This window comes from Cervus canadensis, chromosome 22 (assembly GCF_019320065.1).
Source record: "Cervus canadensis isolate Bull #8, Minnesota chromosome 22, ASM1932006v1, whole genome shotgun sequence".
NCBI classification, from domain to species: domain Eukaryota; kingdom Metazoa; phylum Chordata; class Mammalia; order Artiodactyla; family Cervidae; genus Cervus; species Cervus canadensis.
Window position 1 is genome coordinate 16,772,021 of NC_057407.1, and position 23,458 is coordinate 16,795,478.

A 23,458-nucleotide genomic window follows, 5' to 3' on the forward strand; every position below is an offset into this window, starting at 1 on the left:
AAAGCACAAGCTGGAATCAAGATTGCCGGGAGAAAAATCAATAACCTCAGATATGCAGATGACACCACCCTTATGGCAGAAAGTGAAGAGGAACTAAAAAGCCTCTTGATGAAAGTGAAAGAGGAGAGTGAAAAAGTTGGCTTAAAGCTCAACATTAGAAAACTAAGATCATGGCATCTGGTCCCATCACTTCATGGGAAATAGATGGGGAGACAGTGGAAACAGTGTCAGTCTTTATTTTTGGGGGCTCCAAAATCACTGCAGATGGTGATTGCAGCCGTGAAATTAAAAGACGCTTACTCCTTGGAAGGAAAGTTATGACCAACCTAGATAGCATATTAAAAAGCAGAGACATTACTTTGCCAATAAAGTTCCGTCTGGTCAAGGCTATGGTTTTTCCAGTGGTCATGTATGGATGTGAGAGTCGGACTGTGAAGAAAGCTGAGCGCCAAAGAATTGATGCTTTTTTTTTTTTTTTTTAGAATTGATGCTTTTGAATTGTGGTGTTGGAGAAGACTCTTGAGAGTCCCTTGGACTGTAAGGCGATCCAGTCCATCCTAAAGGAGATCATTGGATTGGGTGTTCATTGGAAGGACTGATGCTGAAGCTGAAACTCCAATACTTTGGCCACCTCATGCGAAGAGTTGACTCATTGGAAAAGACCCTGATGCTGGGAGGGATTGGGGGCAGGGGGAAAAGGAGACGACAGAGGATGAGATGGCTGGAGGCATCACCGACTCGATGGGCATGAGTTTGAGTAAACTCCGGGAGTTGGTGATGGACAGGGATGCCTGGCGTGCTGAGATTCATGGGGTCGCAAAGAGTCGGACACGACTGAGCAATCGAACTGAACTGAACTGAAGCCTGCAGGGCCATAAATGTTGCAAATCCCAAAATCATACCGACACATGAAGTTACTTTTTAAAAGTAGATGGCAAGGGACTCCCCTGGTGGCACAGTGGATGGGAGTTTACCTGCCAGGAGATGTGGGTTTGATCCCCGGTCTGGGAAGATTCTGCACGCCTCAGAGCAACTAATCCTGTGCCACAACTACTGAAGCCTGTGAGCCCTACAGACTATGCTCCACAGCAAGAGAAGCCAAAGGAGAAGCCACCACAACTAGAAAGTAGCCCCCACTTTCTGCAACTAGAGAAAGCCTACATGCAGCCAAAAATAAATAAATATAGCAGTGTGTATATGTCAAAAAAAAAAAGTAGATGGCAAGTATGTATCAAAATGAAATGAACCTTGTACTTAAAATATCAGAATACAAAAATACATAAGGAAAAATATATTTACCTCATCATTTTCATCAAAGATGGGATTAATTTTCCAAGGCCACATAAGAACAGCTGAATTTAAAGCTAAGTCTTCTGGAGGAAATAGAAATACATCTAAAAAGTAACTCATCCGGCGTTTGGATTCCTACAGAAGAAACTCCAGATATATTAAACCATGTAGAAAATCTAAGTGAGTTAAAGTGAAAGTCGCTCAGTCATGTCCGACTCATTGCAACCCCATGGACTGACTATACAGTCCATGGAATTCTCCAGGCCAGAATACTGGAGTGGGTAGCCATTCCTTTCTCCAGGGGATCTTCCCAACCCAGTCTCCCGCACTGCAGGCGGATTCTTTACCAGCTGAGCCACAAGGGAAGCCCTAAAGCATTATGAAAAAGAGAAACAAAAATTTCTAATACTTTTTCAAATTTCAATCTGACTCAGATTATTAACTGATATTTCATATCACCCAAATCACATGGGTATTTCAATAACCATAGGATTATTTATCTGGCTTCATAGCACACAATTGAAGACTTTTATAGCAAGAGCATTTAGTTTGCCCCCTGGTGGCTCAGATGGTATAAAGAATCTGCCTGCAATGCAGGAGATTCAGATTTGACCCCTGGATTGGGAAGATCCCCTGAAAAAGGGAATGGCAACCCACTCCAGTATTCTTGCCTAGAGAATACAATACACAGAGAAGCCTGGCAAGCTACCGTCCATGGGGTCACAAAGAGTCGGACACGACTGGAGGACTAACACACACACAAACACATATCAAAATAAAAGCTTTTTAATAGATTTCACTTGCAATTGACTTAAGATAAAAGTACTTGATTATCCATGTATATGACTGAAATTGGTGATCAAATATGTGGCTTTTTTCCAGCAACCCTGTTTTTTTTTTTTTAAGGATTTTACAGTTTTATTCTTATGTATTCAATTTTTTAATCTTTGGTGACAAAGATTTTAATATCTTTAATTTTGTTTTGCATCTTCAATAACAGTACCACTTCTTTTGTCTACCATTAGCATATAGCAATTGTCCAGAAAGAGTTTAGGAGTGACTGGCAAAAAAAAAAAAAATTCTTTAAAACCAATAGATTTACCTGAATAAGACATTAAATATCTCTACCCCTTATAACTTGCATTGATCTGTACACTGTGCTGTAATTTTTAAGAACTGAAATATAGATTCAAAGGCTAATTTAAGAGTTTTTGTTTGAGATACACATAGGATGTACATGAATATAATTTATGTAATGTTCAGAATGCATTATATATGTATTATATTGCACATAGAAATTAACCCAATAAAACCTGATTCATATAACTAGCTGTATTAATAGATTAAAGGAGAAAATGCATAAGATCAGACCAATAGATGCAAAAAATAAAATTCAACATCCAATCATAATAATGCTTTAAAATTAATTTTTATCAGAGTATAGTTAATTTATCATATTGTGTTAGTCTCCTGTGTACAGCAAGTCTGTATACCACTGGATCACCAGGGAGGCCCCTGCATCTCACATTTTTAAACAAAAATTAGAGTATAATATAGGTGAATAGGTATATAACCTTGTGTTGGGGAAGGCATGAGCATATGTACTACTAAATGTAGAAACTATAAAAGAAAATATTTTTTAAACCTTTGTTAAGGATGCACATGTGGAGGAACTAAAGGAAAAAAATGATTACTGTAGAAACCTGGTTGACACCTTTAGGAGGTGGAGAAAAGGAAGTAATCATGGTCAGAAAGTCATACGCAAAGGATTTCTAGGGTGCTGGCAATATCCTATTTCTTCACCTCGGTGGTGGCAACATAGGTGTTCACTTTATAACTTTGTTTAACCATATGTTTTATTCATTTTCAATATGTGTACCATATTTCACAATGAAAAAAAATTTTTAATATGTAAACTAAAAAATTCCTACCTTGATCCGTGAAACCAACTCCTGAATTCCTACAGTTCGGGCTTTTTCTACATAAGATATAAGCTCCATCATTTCCTCTGTTGTCTCAGGAACTTTTAATGCATGCTCTTTAACTGCTTCAAATTCACTGCAAATACTGACATAGTACCTTGCTTTATTATAGGTACAGTAATTAATGCTATATTACAATCAATTATGATTACTATAAAGTAGGAACTGTGACCCTAAAAACAATTGGTTAGATATCTTAAAATATTTAAGTATAACTTAACTGACACAACTCAGGATACACCATAGATTTATAAAATCCATAAAATTAAGACAACATTTTCAGTGTGAAATAGAGCATGCTTTGGATTGATCAGGCAGCTTTATATCTAAATCCTGCCTCAGCTGCTACTAGCTTTGAGTAATTATGTGAATTTCATAGGCTTAATTTCCATATTTGTAAAATGAAGTTATTAAATTCATCTTGTAGGATTGTTGTAATACAATAATGAATAATGAATGCAAAAGAGCCCAGCACATAGTACACTCTCAGTCACTGGTAACTATAATGTTAGTATAATCATCAGCTTAATTATTACTAGTAGCAGTAATGTCCCTTGTGAAATATGGCAACTGAAAAGATCAAATCCCTGCATACATTTTAAAATCCATGATTCTTTCAGAAAGTCTATGTTTGTATGAATCTATTAATAGATACCCTATACCTATACCCATTATTTAACTGATATATTTCATAGAATTTTTCCATATGCTTTGCAGTATCAGTATTGTCATGCCATTGCTAGAAATATCAGAAAAACTTCTTGCAAAAACAAAGTACAAAAGAGGTAAGTGATTTTAAAAACAAATTTTAGTTCATGCAGGTATTTCATTTATTTTATGTAATTATACTTATTCAGTCATTTAATAAATAATTGAATACCTACAGTATGCTAAGCAAAGTTCTAAGCATTGGAGATATAACACCAAATAGATCAAGTCCCTGCCATCATAAAGCTTACATTCAAGTTGATGAGAGAGACAAAAAATACATAAATACATAACACAGTGTTAGGTAGTAAAAAGTTCTATGAAGAAAAAAGAAGTAAAGGGTTATAAAGAATGATGGAGTATAGAGAAGGAACCAGTATTTTATATAAAGTGACCAGGAATGCTCTAGAGAGGTGACAATTCAAAATGAGAGAAAGAAAAAAAAGAGTCATACAAATGTCAGGGGAAAAGCTTTCAAGGAAGAAAAATAACAAAGATAAAAGCTTGAGGTAGCAAAAACCTTCGACTAGTTTAGGAATGGCAAGCACAGCAGTGTAAATACAAAAAAGAGGATAGAACATGAAGTTGTAGAGATGAACAGAAATCAGATCACATAGGGCTTGACAGCATTTTTTTTTTTTTGTGAATCATTTTTAAAGTCTTTATTGGATTTGTTATAATATTACTTCTGCTTTACCTTTTGGTTTTTTGGCCATGAGGCATGTAGATCTTAGCTCCCTCACCAAGAATCCAACCCACACCCCCTGCATGGGAAGGCAAATTCTTAACCATTGGATCACCAAGGAAGTCTGACAGTTAATTTTTGATTATCAATATTTTAGGAGTGGCTTCTGCTGGGAGTCCACCTGCCAATGCAGAGGACATGAGTTCGATCCCTGGTCCAGGAAGATCCCACATGCCAGGTGGCAACCAAGCCAATGCGCCACAACTACTGAGCCTGAGCTCTAGAGCCTGTGCTCTGCAACAAGAGAAGCTACCACAGTAAGAAGCCCGCTCACTGCAAAGAGGAGTAGTACCCTCTTGGTGCAATATAGAAAGCCTGCGTACAGTAACAAAGACTCAGCACAGCCAAAAAAAATATTAATAAATCCTTAAAATTATTTAGAAAAATAGTTTTTTAGAAGGATGTATTAATGTTGTGAGCAACAGTTAGAACTGGACATGGAACAACAGACTGGTTCCAAATAGGAAAAGGAGTACGTCAAGGCTGTATATTGTCACCCTGCTTATTTAACTTATATGCAGAGTACATCATGAGAAACGCTGGGCTGGAACAAGCACAAGCTGGAATCAAGATTGCCGGGGAAAATATCAATAACCTCAGATATGCAGATGACACCACCCTTATGGCAGAAAGTGAAGAGGAACTAAAAAGCCTCTTGATGAAAGTGAAAGAGGAGAGTGAAAAGTTGGCTTAAAGCTCAACATTAGAAAACTAAGATCATGGCATCTGGTCCCATCACTTCATGGGAAATAGATGGGGAGACAGTGGAAACAGTGTCAGTCTTTATTTTTGGGGGCTCCAAAATCACTGCAGATGGTGATTGCAGCCGTGAAATTAAAAGACGCTTACTCCTTGGAAGGAAAGTTGTGACCAACCTAGACAGCATATTAAAAAGCAGAGACATTACTTTGCCAACAAAGGTCCGTCTGGTCAAGGCTGCAGGGGGTTTTCCAGTGGCCATGTATGGATGTGAGAGACGGACTGTGAAGAAAGCTGAGCACCGAAAAGTTGATGCTTTTGAACTATGGTGTTGGAGAAGACTCTTGAGAGTCCCTTGGACTGTAAGGCGATCCAACCAGTTCATCCTAAAGGAGATCAGTCCTGGGTGTTCATTGGAAGGACTGATGCTGAAGCTGAAACTCCAATACTTTGGCCACCTCATGCGAATAGTTGACTCATTGGAAAAGACCCTGATGCTGGGAGGGATTGGGGGCAGGAGGAGAAGGGGACAACAGAGGATGAGATGGCTGGATGGCATCACCAACTCAATGGGCATGAGTTTGAGTAAACTCCGGGAGTTGGTGATGGACAGGGCGGCCTGGTGTGCTGCGATTCATGGCGTCGCAAAAAGTCGGACACGACTGAGCGACTGAACTGAACTGAACTGAACTGATTAATGTTGATGATGCAAAAAATGGACAGATGATTCTACTGTGGTTGCTTTCTTCTTACTAGAGCAGAATCTGAGTCCCTTTGGAGCAACAATACAATTAAAAGAAAAGGAGGTGGAAGTTCCATGGCATTCCAATGGCTAGGACTGCGTGCTTCCACTGCAGGAGGCACGGGCTCAATCCCTGGTCAGGGAACTAAGATCCCCCATGCTCTGTGGCACGGCCAAAAGCAAAACAGAAAAGGAAAGAAGGCAAACAAGATTAGTGAGAGCAAGTTTGCCCAAGCAGATACCAAACCAAACCATGAAGTAAGAAAACTTCTCTTTAATAATTATTCATTCATTTAATAAATTATGCTTAACATAGTGGTACACATTTCCTCCTTTTAAAGAAAACTATTTATTTATTTGGCCACACCCGGTCTTAGTCGTGGTATGCGGGATCTTTCATTTGTAGCATGTGGGATCTAGTACCCTGACCAGGGATCAAACCTGGGCCCCCTGCATTGGAAACAGAGAGTCTTAGCAACTGGACCACCAGGGAAGTTCCCATTTCCTTCTTTTGATGTTATCTAATTCACATATGGAACTTAGGAAGAAACCAAAGCATGAACAAGGTAGAGGAAAATGGAAAACTTTTCAACTGCTCTTCTGCCATGAGTTTATAATAAGACAGTTACTTACTGAAAGTAATAGAATTTTCCAGAAAAGTGACCAATATTACAAAAATAAACACCAAAAAGTCGTGTCAAACATAAATCATTTTTAAAATTAACTATGATATTGTAACTCAACGGGATTATTAGAAAGGAAATATCTAATACTTTACCATCTTCAACATCATTGTGTAATAAAATTTTATACAAAATATGGCTAACCAATACTCAACTTTCTGACAGTCATATTTTTTTATTGACTTGAAAATATTTATTGATGTGAAAGCTCCCTTTCTTGGGTACCTATTCTCTGCCAAGCATGGGGCTAAATCATTTACAAATGTTATCTGTGATCCTAACATCAGTTCTGCAAGGCAAGGTATTATTTTTCATAACCGGCACAGCAGGAAATTGAGGTTCAGGGAAATTAAGTAACTTGCCTAGAGTCATAGAACTATTTCATGGTAGAGCCAGGATTCAAATCCAGGTCTCTGATTTCAAAGCATATAATTTTCTCACATTGTTTCTGGGAAAATAAACAGCTAACATTTCTTGAGTACAGTGTTCTAGGCACTGTGCTAAGTGCTTTATATAAATATTAGTTTTAATCCTTATTGAAGTTAGAGAAAAAACATTGTAAGCACTTATATTTTAATCTTATATTTTTAAACAAGAATTGCTATTAGCAAACTATTTGGTTGGCCAAAAATCCATTTGGGTTTTCCTGTAAGAAGGTCAGTGGAATTTTTTTTTTTTGACAACCCAATATCTCTTTTACCCTAAAATTCTGAGTTTGACAAGTGATTCTACTTACCTTTCATTTTCTTTCCTATGTTTTGAAGCTATATCATTTAGCAAAATGTTTGCAAAGGCTCTTGCTTTGTTTGTTAGGCCTGTCTTCAAATCTTCACAATCCAAACGCACCATAGGGAAATGAACCCATTGAGGTAAAAGCATTATTTCTGAAGCAAAATTGAAAATTTTTCCTATAAGCTTTAAAAAAGGATTTAAAACAAAAATGATTAGAATTTTCAAATTCATCTGTGATTTGACAGTACAGTATTATGGTGAAATTCTTAATTATATGCTATAAGTATAAATCCATTTATTTTTGCTAAGGGATTAAATGTCTTTCCATTGTTGCGCCAACTTCTCCCCCTCCCCATCCTTTCATTAAGGAATTTACCAATTTAACAGTAAATATCCAATACAATACCATTTATAGCATCAAAAATATCTGGACATGTCACAAGGTGAAAATCCCCTCAGTAACTATTAAAAAGAATATGATCAAAGCCACCTATCTCTCAGTTTAAAAGCAAATTTTTATCATGTGACAATTTGTGTAGCTCACTAATACTTGCTTGGGCCATTACTAATGCCTCTCTGAAAATTCTAGTTCAATCTTCAGGAAAATAAATATAAGAAACTTTTTGGTGTTGGTCAAAATAATCCAGGAGAGAAACACTGTGCCCTGCTGTTACCAAAGTTCCAAGATATTGCAATTTATACAAATTCTTAATACCTAGACACACTGGGATAATTTTTCTTATTTAAGCAAAGTAGTGTGGAAGAAAACCTGACAAGTTATATTGTGACAAGCTTTATGGAAAGTGAAACGTATGTCTCAACTTTGGGCAACTTTGACTTAATTTCACAATCCATCTTTAATGTTGCCTCTTTACTTTCCTCCTCCCCTCACCTCCACCCCCAACCAAAATGCCTCATATTCCTTTTACTCTTCCCTAAGGAGACTTTTTCTTCATTTTCCTCTCTCTGAAAGCTACTTTATTTTTCTAGTCTCCAGTATTTAGTTGACTGTGCTTAAAAATTTCAATGTTTAAGGGAACTGAAGATATTAATTAATTGGTTCAAAGGCTACACAGAGTAGTCTTGGTTCTTGGTTAAAAATATACCAAGTAGTCAGTTGAACTGACGGCACCAGAATAAGGAGAACAGATGCTTTTTTATCCTCAAGGGCCATCACCCATTTTTTCTGGGATGTAATTAACAGATATGGAAAATAAAAGGTCTAGATCAAAGAAAATATGACACGTTGGAAACAATGCAAATGTCTGAATGACTTCAGGAACCTTTGCAGTAATGTTAAACAGTCTAAAATACATAAAACTAGAATTCCAGAAATGAGGGAAGGAGACAAATTTTTTTAAATGAAGCAATAATGTGTGAATATTTTCCAAGTTTGATAAGAACTACACAGAACTAAGAATCTCAATCTTCTCAAGAGGAAGGAGTACAAAAGAAACAACAACAAAAAAAAACACTTCACAGTCAAACAGCTGAGAAGCAACAAAAAAGAGAACATCTTAAAAGAAGTTTTATTTTAAAAATTACAGAAAGAAACCCAGAGAAGACTTCCAACATGACAACGTAAGGAGTTCTGTGGACCTGGTCCCCAGTAAAAGTGGTGAATATTAAAATGTGTTAGCTGCTCAGTTGTATCCAACTCTTTGCAACCCCATGGACTATAGCTCTCCAGGCTCCTCTATCCATGGAATTCTCCAAGCCAGAATACTGGAGTGGATTGCCATTCCCTTCTCCAGGGGATCTTCCTGACCCAGGGATCAAACCCAAGTCTCTCGCATTGCAGGCAGATTCTTTTCCTTCTGAGTCACCACGGAAGATCCTCTGGAGAAGGGAATGGCTACCCCCTCTAGTATTCTGGCCTGGAGAATTCCACGGACAGAGGAGGCTGGCAGGCTACAGTCCATGAGACTGCAAAGAGTCGGACGCGACTGAGTGACTAACACATTATTTTAAAAACAAGGATTTAGGAGAAGGAAATGGCAACCCACTCCAGTATTCTTGCCTGGAAAATCCCATGGACGGAAGAGCCTGGTGGTCTACAGTCCATAGGGTCACAAGAGTCGGACACAGCAACTAAACCAGCACCACCAATTTGTTTTTTGGAACTAAAAGTGTCCATCAAAGTGACAACACTTCAAAGATTTAATTGGAAAGTGTTTTAAATTGGCTTTTTTAAATGATGAAGAGAGAGAGACAGAGAGACAGAAGTCTCCATCAGTAAGTCTCACCTAATGGGCAATGGAGGTTTCCTGGGCAAAGTCTCTGTAAATAGTAGCTTCATTTGTTACCTAAAATACCATTGCGTTTAGTGGTGTAAAGATTGTATTTTATTTTCAACCAAACTTAATATAGTTAATGACTAGAACTAATATTAACAATTGACATTAAATATTTTCCTGGAATTTAAAGAATGCCACTGTTTGAAGAATAGCCTATTAGTTGGTTTTCAATGTTTAATCAAAGACATAAAATAAATCTAGATGAAGGCAAAAAAAACAAACAAACAAGGATTTAATTTAAAACCGCTGAAAACGGTCATAGGAGTATACAGAAAATGAAGAAACATCTATTGGTGAAACTTCATGAAAATTTAGAAAGAAAAGTGAGACTCTGTGGTATTTAAACCTGGATTTCTCCCTCCCTCCCTGCTGCCAGCTCAGAATGTGGAAACTCCACTCCAGACAAGTGCAGTCAAGAACAGAGGGCTCCCTCACCACCCAGGTTTCAGTTGGATGGCTTAACTAGTTTTGTTAAAACTAGGTTCTTGGTGAATGTAATTGGAAGGTGGGAACTCCCTTGCACCACACAAATACCACTCATGGAAGGGAGGGTCTATCTTGGTCATGGTACCACTGAGAATATGGAGACACCAATCCCACTTGCCCTCGCTGGGAAGGTGGCAGCTCCATAGCAGAAAAGAGACAAGGCTAACCTCAGGTTAGTACTCTCTGCTCCACTGAGTCTGGGCTTCCCAGGTGGCCCTAGTGGTAAAGAACCTGCCTTCAATACAGGAGACACAGGAAATGTGAGTGCAATTCCCTGGGTTGGGAAGATCCCCTGGAGAATGGCATGGCAACCCACTCCAGTGTTCTTGTCTGGAAAATCCCACGGACAGAGGAGCCTGGCACACTACAGTCCATACGGTCACAGAGTCAGACATGACTGAAGTGAATTAGATTGCATGCACTCCATTGAGTGCTCAACTTCTTCAGTGGGATTATCACTGAGAGACGTCTATCACTATCCCCATTCCCAGCTCCAAGGCCTTGGCTCAGACATTTTGCCTGGAAGTGAAGGAGAAGCATGTCATAAAATAGATACCTCCTAATCTTTTCCCAAAGGAATTGACTTCAGTTGCAATAGAACATGGAAAAATTCAAGCCTAACTGTGCCCTCAAAAACAGTGGAGGTTTTGGTAGGGAGAAACTGTGAGGAAGATTCAGTGATTTGGCGAAGATTCAGGCTAAATCACAGACCAGCTAGCTTGAGACAAAGAGCCAAGGAAGGAGACGGTAGGATCCCTCCCGGGGTAGAATAACTATCAAACACTGACTCTGGAAACTGCTTTTTCAAGGGAGTCTGAATTTGATTACAGTAGAGCAACTTATACCTCTATGGAACTGTTGAAAACAATACAGCAATTAACCAGCAGTAAGTGAAGACTAACAGCAATGTATAGCCAGAGAAAGAGAGAACAAAGACATTTGAAACCGTGGCCTTTCCAGGATGACTTTTGGCATACCCAACACTGTGACTCCCTGAGGAGCAACACTTGGTACTTCAGAGGGTGTGGGGAGCGAAACAGACTTCACTAAAATAATCTGCCCAGTCTCTAAACAAATAAACAAGCAAATAAAAATAGCAAACTGGAAGGGAGACCAATGTCTGGAGTTGCTACAGTATATTACCTAAAATGTCTGGATTCCGACAGAAAATTATGAGACATACAAAGAAACAAGAAAGCAGGACCCATTCACTAGTAAAACAAAACAAAATTAAAAAAAAAAAAAAACCACAGTCAGGGACTTCCCTAGCATTCCAGTGGTTAAAACCTGAGTTTCCAATGTAGAGGCCATGAAAGATTCCCACAGGATGCAATGAAGATCCTGCGTGCCACAGCTAATGCCCAAAGCAGCCAAATAAATAAAAATAAATATTTTTTAAAGTATTAATGGAATTTTTCACAGAACTAGAACACAATTATTCTAAAATTTGTACAGAAACACAAAATACCCTAGATATTGTATTCCTAACTACCTATTCTTCAGCTGTACATGTGTACTCACTCACTCAGTTGTGTCCAACTCTTTCCCAACCCATGAAATATAGCCCCACCAGGCTCCTCTGCTCATTCTTCAGCCATATGGGGTCTATTCAATGTTCTCTGAACACCTCTAAATACTTTTGGCCCTGTCGTATGTTACATTTCCTCTCTTCTTCACCTATAAACATCTATTTCAAAGCCCAGTCCGCTTTTCACTTTTTCTAGAAATCTTCATAAATTTACCGATGCAAAAGTAGCCATTCCTTCTTCTGAGGTTCCATACCACTTTGTCCCTTTCTCCATTCTAGTACTAATTTCAATATATTACAGTTGGGCTTCCCTGATAGCTCAGTTAGTAAATCCTCCAGCAGTATAGGAGACTCCAGTTTGATTACTGGATCAGGAAAATCCCCTGGAGAAGGGCTAGGCTACCCACTCCAGTATTCTTGGGCTTCCCTTGTGGCTCATCTCATAAAGAATCCACCTGCAATGAGGGAAACCTGGGTTCAAACTCTGGGTTGGGAAAATCCCTGCAGAAGGGAGAGGCTACCCACTCTGGTATTCTGGATTGGAGAATTCCATGGACTCTATAGTCCAGGGGGTGGCAAAGAGACAGACACGACTAAGCAACTTTCACTTTCACAGTTGTTATTTCTATGTCTGGTTTCCATGTACAATATAAGCTTTTGAGGATAATGTTTATATATTATTTATTTTTGTATAACCAAAATATTGTTATGTGTCTGAATGTGATGAAAAGTATTTTTGTTGAATCAATGAATGAGCTAAATGAATAAGGGAATTGTTAGATGAACATATGAGTTTACTAGAATGATGTTTTGAATAAGAAATTCTATTAACTCAGACTGATGCATTTATTTTTTAGAATAAAAAATCTTAATTTTAAAAATAAATTTAAAAAAGTATTAATGAAAAACAGAATTAACACATACCTCTGTGTATTCATCAAAAGTATGATCCTCTGCCTGAAAAGTCTCCATCAGCTTAACAGCAGTCCCATCAATGAGCCAATTGTACTTTTCAACTGAAAATTCATAATCTAATTTAAATCTCAATAACACCCTTTTAAAAAGATAAAGTGCTTTTTATATAGTCATAGACTAGAGCAGCCTATTTAATTAAATATCATTAATAAACTAATAACATACATTAACAGGAATAGATGTAATAACATAAAATAAACCTAACAAGCAAACCAGATTAAAAGTAAACTTTTAAAATAAAAACAATAGTTTATATAAAATAACTTAGAGGTACAGATAAAGCTTCCTTGGTGACTCAGACAATAAAGAATCTGCCTGTATTGTGGGAGACCTGGGTTCGATCCTTGGGTTGGGAAGATCCCTTGGAGAAGGGAATGACTACCTACTCCAGTATTCTTGCCTGGAGAATTCCATAGACAAAGAAGCCTGAGCCTGGGGGGCTACAGTCCATGGGGTCACAAACAGTCACACACAGCTGAGTGACTAACATTTTCAACACTACTCTGAACTAATGCTTTTAAGAGCTTCCCAGATGGTGCAGTACTTAAGAATCTGCCTGCCAATGCAGGAGATGTGGGTTCAATCCCTGGGTCAGGAAGATCCCCTGGAGCAAAAAATGAGAACCCACTTCATTATTCTTGCCTGGATAATTCCATGGACAGAGGAGCCTGGAGAGCTACAGTTCATGGGATCGCAAAGAGTCGGACATGACTGAGCGACTAACACTTTCACAGATAAGCCAGTTAATAAAAGGTTTTGGTTAACAGAATGTCAAATAACAACTATTTATCTTGACCCCATAACATACTTCAAGAGATGATTAAGCTGAAATTGTTAGAAATTACCTTGTTTTCGCCCTTGATTTAACTTTCTGCTTATATCAACATCCTTTCTCTCTATGTTTTGATTTTATGGCCCTGCTCCAGTTAATATTCACCCTTTGGACTGAATCACAGAATTCAAGTTTCTTGGATTTGATTCATGCCTCTGTCAGAAGCCATGCCTATGCTCACTTCTCGCTCTCTCTGGTCTTTCATAACAGATCCAGACAACCAAATATCTGACAAAATTCCAGTAAAAATAAAATGGCATTCTTTTATCACAAAAAAAGAGATATATTTGTGTCATACATACCGTATGTCTCATAATGTTTTCTTGCGCCTTCTAAGTTACGATGTACTGCCACCTTCAGCGTATCAAGAGCCCACTGTAACACGTGTTCAGGAAGTTCTGTGTCAAGATTCACAGGTGTTGAAGTTCCTGATAGCCAAGAGGGTACTGTTTGGACATTCTAACAGATATAAAATGACAATTCATGAAATAAATATCTGTACAGTGGATCTATATGTAGATCTTATATTATACTTAAATTCATTTCAGGTTTCAATGGTTCAGGAAAAGATAACTTGATGCAAAATAATGATTTAAAATATAAAACCTTAGTTGGCTTAGTTTTTTATCATTCAACAAATATCTATAAGGAATTATAATGTTGAAGTGGTTATATCAGAAAGCTCTAGAAAGAATACACATCACTTGGATCTTGCCTTTAAGAAGTTCACAACTCAGTAGGGAACATGAAACACATAAAATATCAATTGGTAAATATATATATATTCATAACTACATCATAAAAATTAACATACATATATATAAATTCATAACTACAATAAAAGTTCTAAAAAGAAAAATGTCATCTCAAGCCAGGAAACTTTCTCAAAGAGAAAGCACTTTTAACTTACAAAAATTTGGAGGATGAAAAGAAAACAAGTTAAGTACATATACATTTTATAGAGCTTATATTCAACTAAAAAGTTTTTAAAAGAGCCATATGACATCACCTTTATGACAGAAAGCAAAGAACTAAAGAGCCTCTTGATGAAAGTGAAAGAGGAGAGTGAAAAAGCTGGCTTAAAACTCAATATTCAGAAAACTAAGATCATGGCATCTGGTCCCATCACTTCATGGCAAATAGATGGGGGAAACAATGGAAACAGTGACAGACTTTACTGTTTTGGGCTCCAAAATCACTGCAGATGGTGACTGCAGCCATGAAATTAAAAGACATTTGCTCCTTGGAAGAAAAGCTATGACCAACCTAGACAGCATATTTAAAAGAAGAGACAATAGTTTGCCAACAGAGGTCCATCTAGTCAAAGCTATGGTTTTTCCAGTAGTCATGTATGAATGTAAGAGTTAGACTATAAAGAAAGCTGAGTGCCGAAGAACTGATGCTTTTGAACTGAAGTGTTGAAGAAGACTCTTGAGAGTCCCTTAGACTGCAAGGAGATCCACCAGTCAATTCTAAAGGAAATCAGTCCTGAATATTCATTGGAAGCACTGAGGCTGAAGCTGAAGTTCCAAAACTTTGGCCACCTGATGCGAAGAATTGACTCATTGGAAAAGACCCTGATGCTGGGGAAGATTGAAGGCAGGAGGAGAAGGGGATGATAAAGGATGAGATTGTTGGATGGCATCACCAACTCGATGGACATGAGTTTGAGCAAGCTCTGGGAGTTGATGGACAGGGAAGTGGTGTGCTGCAGTCCACAGGGTCGCAAAATGTTGGACACGAAAGAGCAACTGAACTGAACTGAAAGAAATCTGATGAGTAGAGTCACAGATGTAGAAAAAAACCTTTTGGCTACTAGAGGGTAAGGGGGTGGAGGGATAAATTGAGAGGTTGGGATATATGTATGTATATGCATATATATATAATAGATATAATATATATATAATAGACAATGAGGACCTCTGTATAGCACAGGGAACTCTACTCAGTGCTCTGTAATGATACACATGGAGAAAGAATCTTAAAAAAAAAAAACAAGTGGATATACATATACGTATAACTGATTCATTTTGCTGTACATTTGAAACTAACAACATTGTAAATCAACTATACTCCAATAAAAATTTTTTTTAAAAAGAAACCCAATGAATAAGGATAAAGACTTACCTGCAGAGCTTCAGCTATTCGCTCAACCAAACCAAAGACAACATCTTCCAAATCTTGAAAAGTAGGATAAAATTCCATTTTATCATCATCAAAGGTCAATTCCATCTTAAATATGGGCAGCCCTCGTTGATCTTCTGGGTCAAAGAGTTTTACAAATCCTTCTACAGTTCTCTTTAAGAGATCTTTTAGCTGCATGATACCATAAGTTATTACTACTTTAGAAAGTAGAAAGCTTTAACTAAAAGTTTAGATCAGTGAGCTAATGCTTATAATTAATTCATTTTACCAATCCATTTAGTCCTGAAAATTATCTTCATTCATATGTTCTGAATACAGTTTAAAATAGAACAATACATGCAAACTTTAATTTTTCTATAGAATATCAACAGTCTTAAAATGTCAACTTAGAATCTTCCACATTCTTTAGTAATTTTGTCCCTGGTACAGAAAAAGTTCCAGAAGACCCAACAGCATGGTAAAGACTGAGGGGTGGAGAGGCCTAAAACCCAGTTTGGGGGGTGTCATGAGGTGACGGGCTTCCCTTGTGGCTCAGCTAGCAGAGAATCCGTCTGCAATGCAGGAGACCTGGGTTCAATCTCCGGGTTGGGAAGATCCCCTGCAGAAGGGAAAAGCTACCCACTCCAGGATTCTGGCCTGGAGAATTCCATGGACTATACAGTCCATGGGGTCACAAAGAATCAGAGAGGACTGAGCAACTTTCACTTTTCACTTTTACTTTCAAGAGGTGATATGTATTTGGGGCAAGTGAGAGTGATGTACTAAAGCTAGCTCCTACAATTACAAGAGCTAATTGTTAAACATTCGAGAATTCTGTGAGCCAGATACTAAACTCTTGGATGCCTGAAAATCACCATGGTAGGAATATTTATACCATGGAAATTGGCAAACACTACACATCAGGATTTTTTCTCCTGGAGCATCAGATTTCCAGCATATCATTACTTGAGAGTGAAGCCGCTGGAACTTAGAAATGTGCACTGTAAATTACCAAAGGATGAATAATACTTTCTTATATGTAACCAATTATTAGAAATATAAACAAAGTAGACAAACATAGATTTAAATAAACTTCACAACATTTTTCATCTCTTAACTTATCATATAATCACAGTCCTCTTAAGAGGATAAAGGCAAAAAGGAAATCATGTATATTTATTACAGTGTTACATATCAGATTTATATATATATGTATACACATATATATTACCTTTAAAAAGGCAAACTTTATGGAATCTTTGGAGATCTTCACAAAAAGGAAAACTTTTTATTCAAAATTATTTTTCTAGGGTTATATTTTTCCAATAGTAAAAATTCAAGGAGCCAATAAAATAATTGTATAAAATTCATATCCTCTGTCATTTAAAAATGATCAATAACATTTCAAATCAAGATTTTACTAAGAACAAAATGATAATCAATTAACTTGGAATTTCATAAGTTCAAAAATACATTCTCTAGGATAGTCCTTTTATTAATTTACTTTAATAAAGCTATAGATAATTAGCTTATAGCCCTTAAGCATGAGTCCAGAAATCACTCATAATATTGACACATACTTCTAGAGTTACCTCTCATTTTATACTGCTTCCAGAAATGAAGTATTGTTCAGCTAAACTAGTAAAAGTCTCTCTTACTTTATTTCAAAATAATTACATAGCACTATACCTCATAAAATGTTAAATTAACTTTAATAACATTATCATTTAAAATATACAAAATCTGTTTACCTGATTTGACATAAGTGTGGAAACGCAGTTATAAAATGCATCGAGTTTCTCAGGTTTAATGCCTTCTAGTGCCTCCTTCTTGGTGAAGAGATTTATAACCTTTGGGTACCAAGTGTTCATTATCTTCTCTTCTGCCTTTCTAGCTTGTATTGATAAATCATTTCTTAGTGATTCACAATCAATTGGGCCTTTACCTCTATTTACGAGAAAAAGAATGATTTAAAGCAAACAAATTGGTCATGATACAAAATGAATGAAGCAAGTAAGATAAGCTAAAATTTTTTTTAATGTAAAAACTCCTAAATATTTATCAGTTATAAAAATTATGTAGTCAAAAATATAAAGACTCAAGCAGAAGACATTCAAATTTCAAATGTTAATTAATAAATATGGGATTTTACCTAATTCCAGTTAAGTCTAGCAAAACTGTATTGGCAAATGTTGTATAACCAAGGTCCAGTAACATTTTCATGGTTGGATGAACAATGTGCAAATTAGCTAATATTTGGTTTCTTGTCTGCAGATAGTTAGAATGCCAAGGCTTAGAATAATCCAGGCCTCTGGAAAAGCAAAACACTGCATCAAAACAGGATTCAAATGACACATTCTAAATTTCAGTAAGTAATATTTATGGCATAGAAATAGTATCAAAGTGAGAAGACTGGGGATTGAGAAGAGAGAAATGTGGTCAGCAATAGGAAACTCAGTAGATAAGCATGTAACAAAAATACATCAAGATCTTGAGAGTTCATTATCTTCAGAGAGAATAAAGAGATCATTGGTGCATAAGGAAGGCTGATGGGCCATGCATGAGTTCCTTAACTTCCGCTGTGCTCTGGCTCAGTTACCCTATATAAACAAACTTGGTCCGTAGGACTGGGAAGAAGAGATGGAAAAATCTGTCTGGCATACTCCAAAGCTTACTTGTAAAAAACCAAGTTGAGTTATACATCCATAAAGTTTCTCAGAAGTGTATAATCAACAACTAGGTAAGTCCAATGTAGAGGATACATTTAGGGGAGGGAAAAAACAGTATTACAATTCTTTTACATGTTTTCAAAACACTTTGAGCTTCATAATTTTAGCCTTGACTGTAAGATCGATCAGTTTATTTTCAGTCTATTATCAAAACCTAGATGCAGTACTGCTTTTTAAAAGATTTACTCACACAGGGGATTCAGGTAAAGGGCCACCTTCATCTTCAAGCCAATTAATATCAGGTTTCACGAGAACACTCCTCACTGAAAAAAAAAAGACAGTATTTTATAGATAGATAAATACTTCTTGAAAATCTTTGCAAGAACTAACTGAAATCAAAGTTTCAACTTTTGATAATGAGTAGTATAGTTTAATATACATCAAAATGAGTATAAGAAAAAAGTTCCTTGCTTGAAAGAAAATTAAGCTTTTGGTACTATTTTGGCCCTACTTTGAAAGTGAATTTAAATACAGTAAAGCTTTAATAAGTCCTCAACTATTTTCATCTTATCTATACCAAGGTCACTGGCATAATAACTTAAAAAATTAATCCAATTAAAAATTTCAAATGTTATTTCTCTAATAAATCTCCCCAAACACACTAATATTTTCTTACAATCCTATAAGTAGCATAACTACAACCATAAAGACAAAGTAAAAAGTTTAAAAAGTATTAGTTAATAAGCACATTAAAAATCACAAAAAGTGCCCTTAAAAACGGTGCCCATAAAAAAAAAAAAAAGAAATGGTGCCCATGAATTACAAAGATTTGATTAGATTATAGGCTCAAAATAAAAACTCTATCCCAGGTGGGATGCATGAGACAAGTGCTCGGGCCTGGTGCACTGGGAAGACCCAGAGGAATCGGGTGGAGAGGGAGGTGGGAGGGGGGATCGGGATTGGGAATACGTGTAAATCCATGGCTGATTCATATCAGTGTATGACAAAACCCACTGGAAAAAAAAAATAATAATAAAAAAAAAAGAAAAAAAAAAACTCTAAAAATACATACAGCTAAACATATAATGTGTATTACTTATATTTCTGCTTTTGATTGGGATAGGCAGGGGAACAAGCAAGCTTGGTGTGTGTTAAATGCAACTTACCCAAATATCTCTTCATGCTTTTTTCAAAATCACTTGACACCTCGTTTATGAGACTTTGAACAAGTTTTTCTCGTTCTTTCCCTTCCTTCAAAGACTCAGGTACCAGCATTAACATGTGATCCAGCCATTCCTGCTGAATAGGTACTATCGGACTACTCTCTACACATTGCTTCAAATAAATATAGTTGAACTGAGAATATAATAAGAAAAAAATAAATGTTCTAAATAGTGTAGCCTTTCAATGATATATGTGCAAATGTAGCACTTTGGAATAAAAATCTTATAAAAAATAACATGCCTTTAGAATAAAAATATTTTACCCCAAAGTATGACCTACAAAGAAACTATTTTATATATTTATTTATGATGAGTTCTCTCCAAACTAATGTTTTTAGTATACTCTTCACGTTCTCAAGGCAAAACAAAGATCCTTTGTCTAACTTACTAGTCCTTCATTTAACAAATACTCAATAATTCAACAAATATAAAGGTATTGTTCCAAATGCTCAGGATTTAGTAGTAAACAAAGCCCCAATCTCTTGGAGATAATATTCTGGTACAATAGCATCATAATATAATTTCATAAATTCTCCTATAACAAAGAGTAGTCTGACAAAAATAGACATAAACAAATGGAAAGATAGTACCTGAGCTTGGTAAAGATGTTTTAACATCACAAAAATTTTAATTTGTCCCCCAATCAGTTTAATGCAATACCAATAAAAGTACATATATTTTTAAGGAACTGGACAAGTTGAGCCTAAAGTTCAAGTGGAAAAATAAACATGTGAGAATAGCCAAGAAATCCCTGAGAAAGAAAATTTACAAAGAAGAACTTGTCTTAGGAGACATTAAAATATACTATAAAGTCTCCCTAATGAGAATAGTGTGATGTAGGTACATGAATAGACAGACCACTGTGAAAAAAACAAACAAAAAAAAGAAAGTCCAGAAATAGATACAACACATAGGAAAATGTAGCATATAATAAATGTAGCATCCCAATCACTGAAGCAAAGATGAAGATTTTAATAAATATTTCTGGGACAACCAGTCAGCCATTTGGAAAAAGATTAATTTAACAGATATCTTCCAACATACAGAAGAATAAATTCCACATAGATTAGGAATTAACTGAAACAATAAAACTATACAAGGCCTAGAAAAAATTGATAAAATTCTTCTATGTTTGAGTGTAGGGGAAAACTTCATAACTATGATTCAAACTCCAGGTGCAGAAAATAAAAAAATAATTAACAAATTCTGACTGCATAAAATTAAAATGCTTGCATGGCAAAAACCCATCATAATAAAAGAGCTCAAAAAGAGCTGACAATCTGGGAGAAAATATTTGCAACATATATCTCAAATAAAATGGAAAGAATGCTTAAAAATTCAGGAGATGAGTAAAACTTGAGGACATTATGCTAAATGAAATAAGCCAATGACAAAAAATACCTTACGATTTTACTTACATGAGGTATTTAGAGTAGTTAAGTACATAAAACAAAAAAAAAGAATGGTACTTGGCAGGGACTAGGGGGAGAAGGAAATAGGGAATGTTTAATGAGTGTAGAGTATCAGTTTTGCAAGATGAAAATATTCTGGAGATTGGTTGCACAACCATGTGAAAATACTTAATACCGCTGAACAGTATACTTTAAAATAGTTAAGATGGTAAATTTTATGTTATGTGTATTTTACTACAATTTTTTTTAAGTTTTAAATAAAAGGGTGAAATAAATAGAAAAATGAACAGGAGAAATGAACCACAATTTCACAAGAAAAATATTAACAAAAATGGCTCTTAACCGTATGAAAAGGTGTTTGATCTTCATAATTAGAGAAAGCAAATTTAAACTACATTGAGATACCATTTGTCACCTTTCAGACTGACAAAAAATAAAAAATATGACCTCTATAATCTGTGGTAAGACTATGGTGAATCAAGCACTCTCACAAGTTGCAAGTAGGAACACAAACTGGCACAAACCTTCTTGAGAGAAACTTTGCCGTTTCTAATTACACTGCATATTGATCCAGAAGTCCCACTTCTAGAAATTGAAAATATACCTCCAACAATATGAAAACACACTTACATGAGGTTATTCATTGCAACAGAATGCTAGAAATATTTGAGAGTGGCTGAATAAATAACTCACTGGTGTGTTCTGTGCAGCAGTAAAAAAGAATGAGGAAATCAAGTGAGCACATCTTAAGCCTTAAACTTACACAATGTTATGCGTTGATTACATCTCAGTGAAGCTGGGAGAAAATGTAGATCTCTATAAATGTACATGGGGTGATTTCTGGGGTGTACTGTGAAGTTAAAAAGCAAAAGAATATAGTATGGTGCATTTTGTGTAAGATAAAAAGGAAAATAAGAACATTTATCTACTTCTTCATGAAATATTAAACGCAGAAAGGATAAACCAGAAATCAATGTCATCAGTTATTTAAGAGGGAGTGGGTATTAACAGACAGAAAGCACTGGGTGGAGGAACAGGGTAGAAGGGAGGAAGGATTTGTCTCTGAGTACAAATTTGGATGCAGTTCTGACTTTAAAATATGCTAGTGTTTCACATGCTCAAAAACATGAATAAAGAAAATCAGTAAGGATGAGAGTAAAAAGCCAAAATGAAAAAGAAAGAAACAAATGAACCTAAATGGATTTCAAATTAAAAACATAGTCACATTGAAAGGAGTGTAGAACTAACCAAACTAATTTTTGAACACAGTATTTTGATATACGCCTTCAAGCTAAGTACATAAAACTATAGACAAATATTGAACTACAGTGAGTAGATTTCTCACATGAGTTGGCAATTTAAAAACTGTTTACATGTATTACAGAATTTAGTAAAATAAGTAAACATATTATGGTTCATAAAATTCATGTTTCTGAATGTGACAGAAGGGAGTAACAAACGAAGAGGGAAAGGCTAGAACTTTCCCTGCAAAGAGGGACGGCTAGAACTCTATGATTTTTAATTGGAATAGGAGGCATCAGCATAAACTCAAGGCTTTCAAGATAGACAAATGACAGAGGGAAGGACGGATGGGTAGATATGTAGATAAATAATTCCCTGCCTCTTTCTGCTGAAGGAACCAAGAAGCAACTACATCTCAGTTACATAGTTTACACTTATGCCCCAATTTCTAAATGCCATTCTCTACTAAAAAAGATTCAAGAATCCTTGGAGAAATGACGATTTCAGGATTAGAACAGGAAAAGTACCGTATAAGGCTGGAACATCTTATTGTGTTGATGGGATAAGCTAAAAGAACATAAGAGGCAACTTGATGTGCTCCCAGTGGCCAAATTTGGGGCAGCTGAACATCAAAACAGACCACAATAACAACACATTAAATTCAATAGCTAAAATAAGACTCCATAGTCCAGGCATGCTAAGTTGCTTCAGTTGTGTCCAACTCTTTTCAACCCTTTGGACTGTAGCCACCAGGCTCCTCTATCCATGGAATTCTCCAGGCAAGAATACTGGAGTGGGTAGTCATTGCCTTCTCCAGGAGATCTTCCCAACCCAGGTATTGAACCCACGTCTCTTACATCCCCTGCATCGGCAGGAAGGTTCTTTACCATTAGCACCACCCGGGAAACCCATAGCCCATATACTGCTATATAAATGAATGAGTGAAGAAACAAAAAAGACCAAGTTCTTCCTTAATACAAAATTCCAACTAAAAAATATACAAAGAATGGTGAGAAAATTACTATCTGGCAACCACCATAGTAATCATTGTTGCAGGCAAGAATATTACTACTATGAGAACAAGTGAAT

General features: G+C 36.2%; 1 protein-coding gene across 2 annotated transcripts in view; it reads right to left on the reverse strand.

The window, feature by feature from the left end:
• Positions 1 to 23,458, reverse strand: part of DNAH12 (dynein axonemal heavy chain 12) — a 177,223-nt gene that overhangs the window by 139,178 nt on the left and 14,587 nt on the right. For both annotated transcript variants that reach the window (XM_043443267.1, XM_043443266.1), the window contains 10 exons: positions 19,659 to 19,848; positions 18,743 to 18,815; positions 17,976 to 18,134; positions 17,575 to 17,770; positions 15,827 to 16,015; positions 14,002 to 14,158; positions 12,817 to 12,908; positions 7,586 to 7,764; positions 3,222 to 3,357; positions 1,300 to 1,425 (listed from right to left, as the gene is read on the reverse strand). In XM_043443267.1, coding sequence (XP_043299202.1) covers positions 1,300 to 1,425; positions 3,222 to 3,357; positions 7,586 to 7,764; positions 12,817 to 12,908; positions 14,002 to 14,158; positions 15,827 to 16,015; positions 17,575 to 17,770; positions 17,976 to 18,134; positions 18,743 to 18,815; positions 19,659 to 19,848 — 1,497 coding nt within the window. The remainder of the gene's footprint in view (positions 1 to 1,299; positions 1,426 to 3,221; positions 3,358 to 7,585; positions 7,765 to 12,816; positions 12,909 to 14,001; positions 14,159 to 15,826; positions 16,016 to 17,574; positions 17,771 to 17,975; positions 18,135 to 18,742; positions 18,816 to 19,658; positions 19,849 to 23,458) is intronic.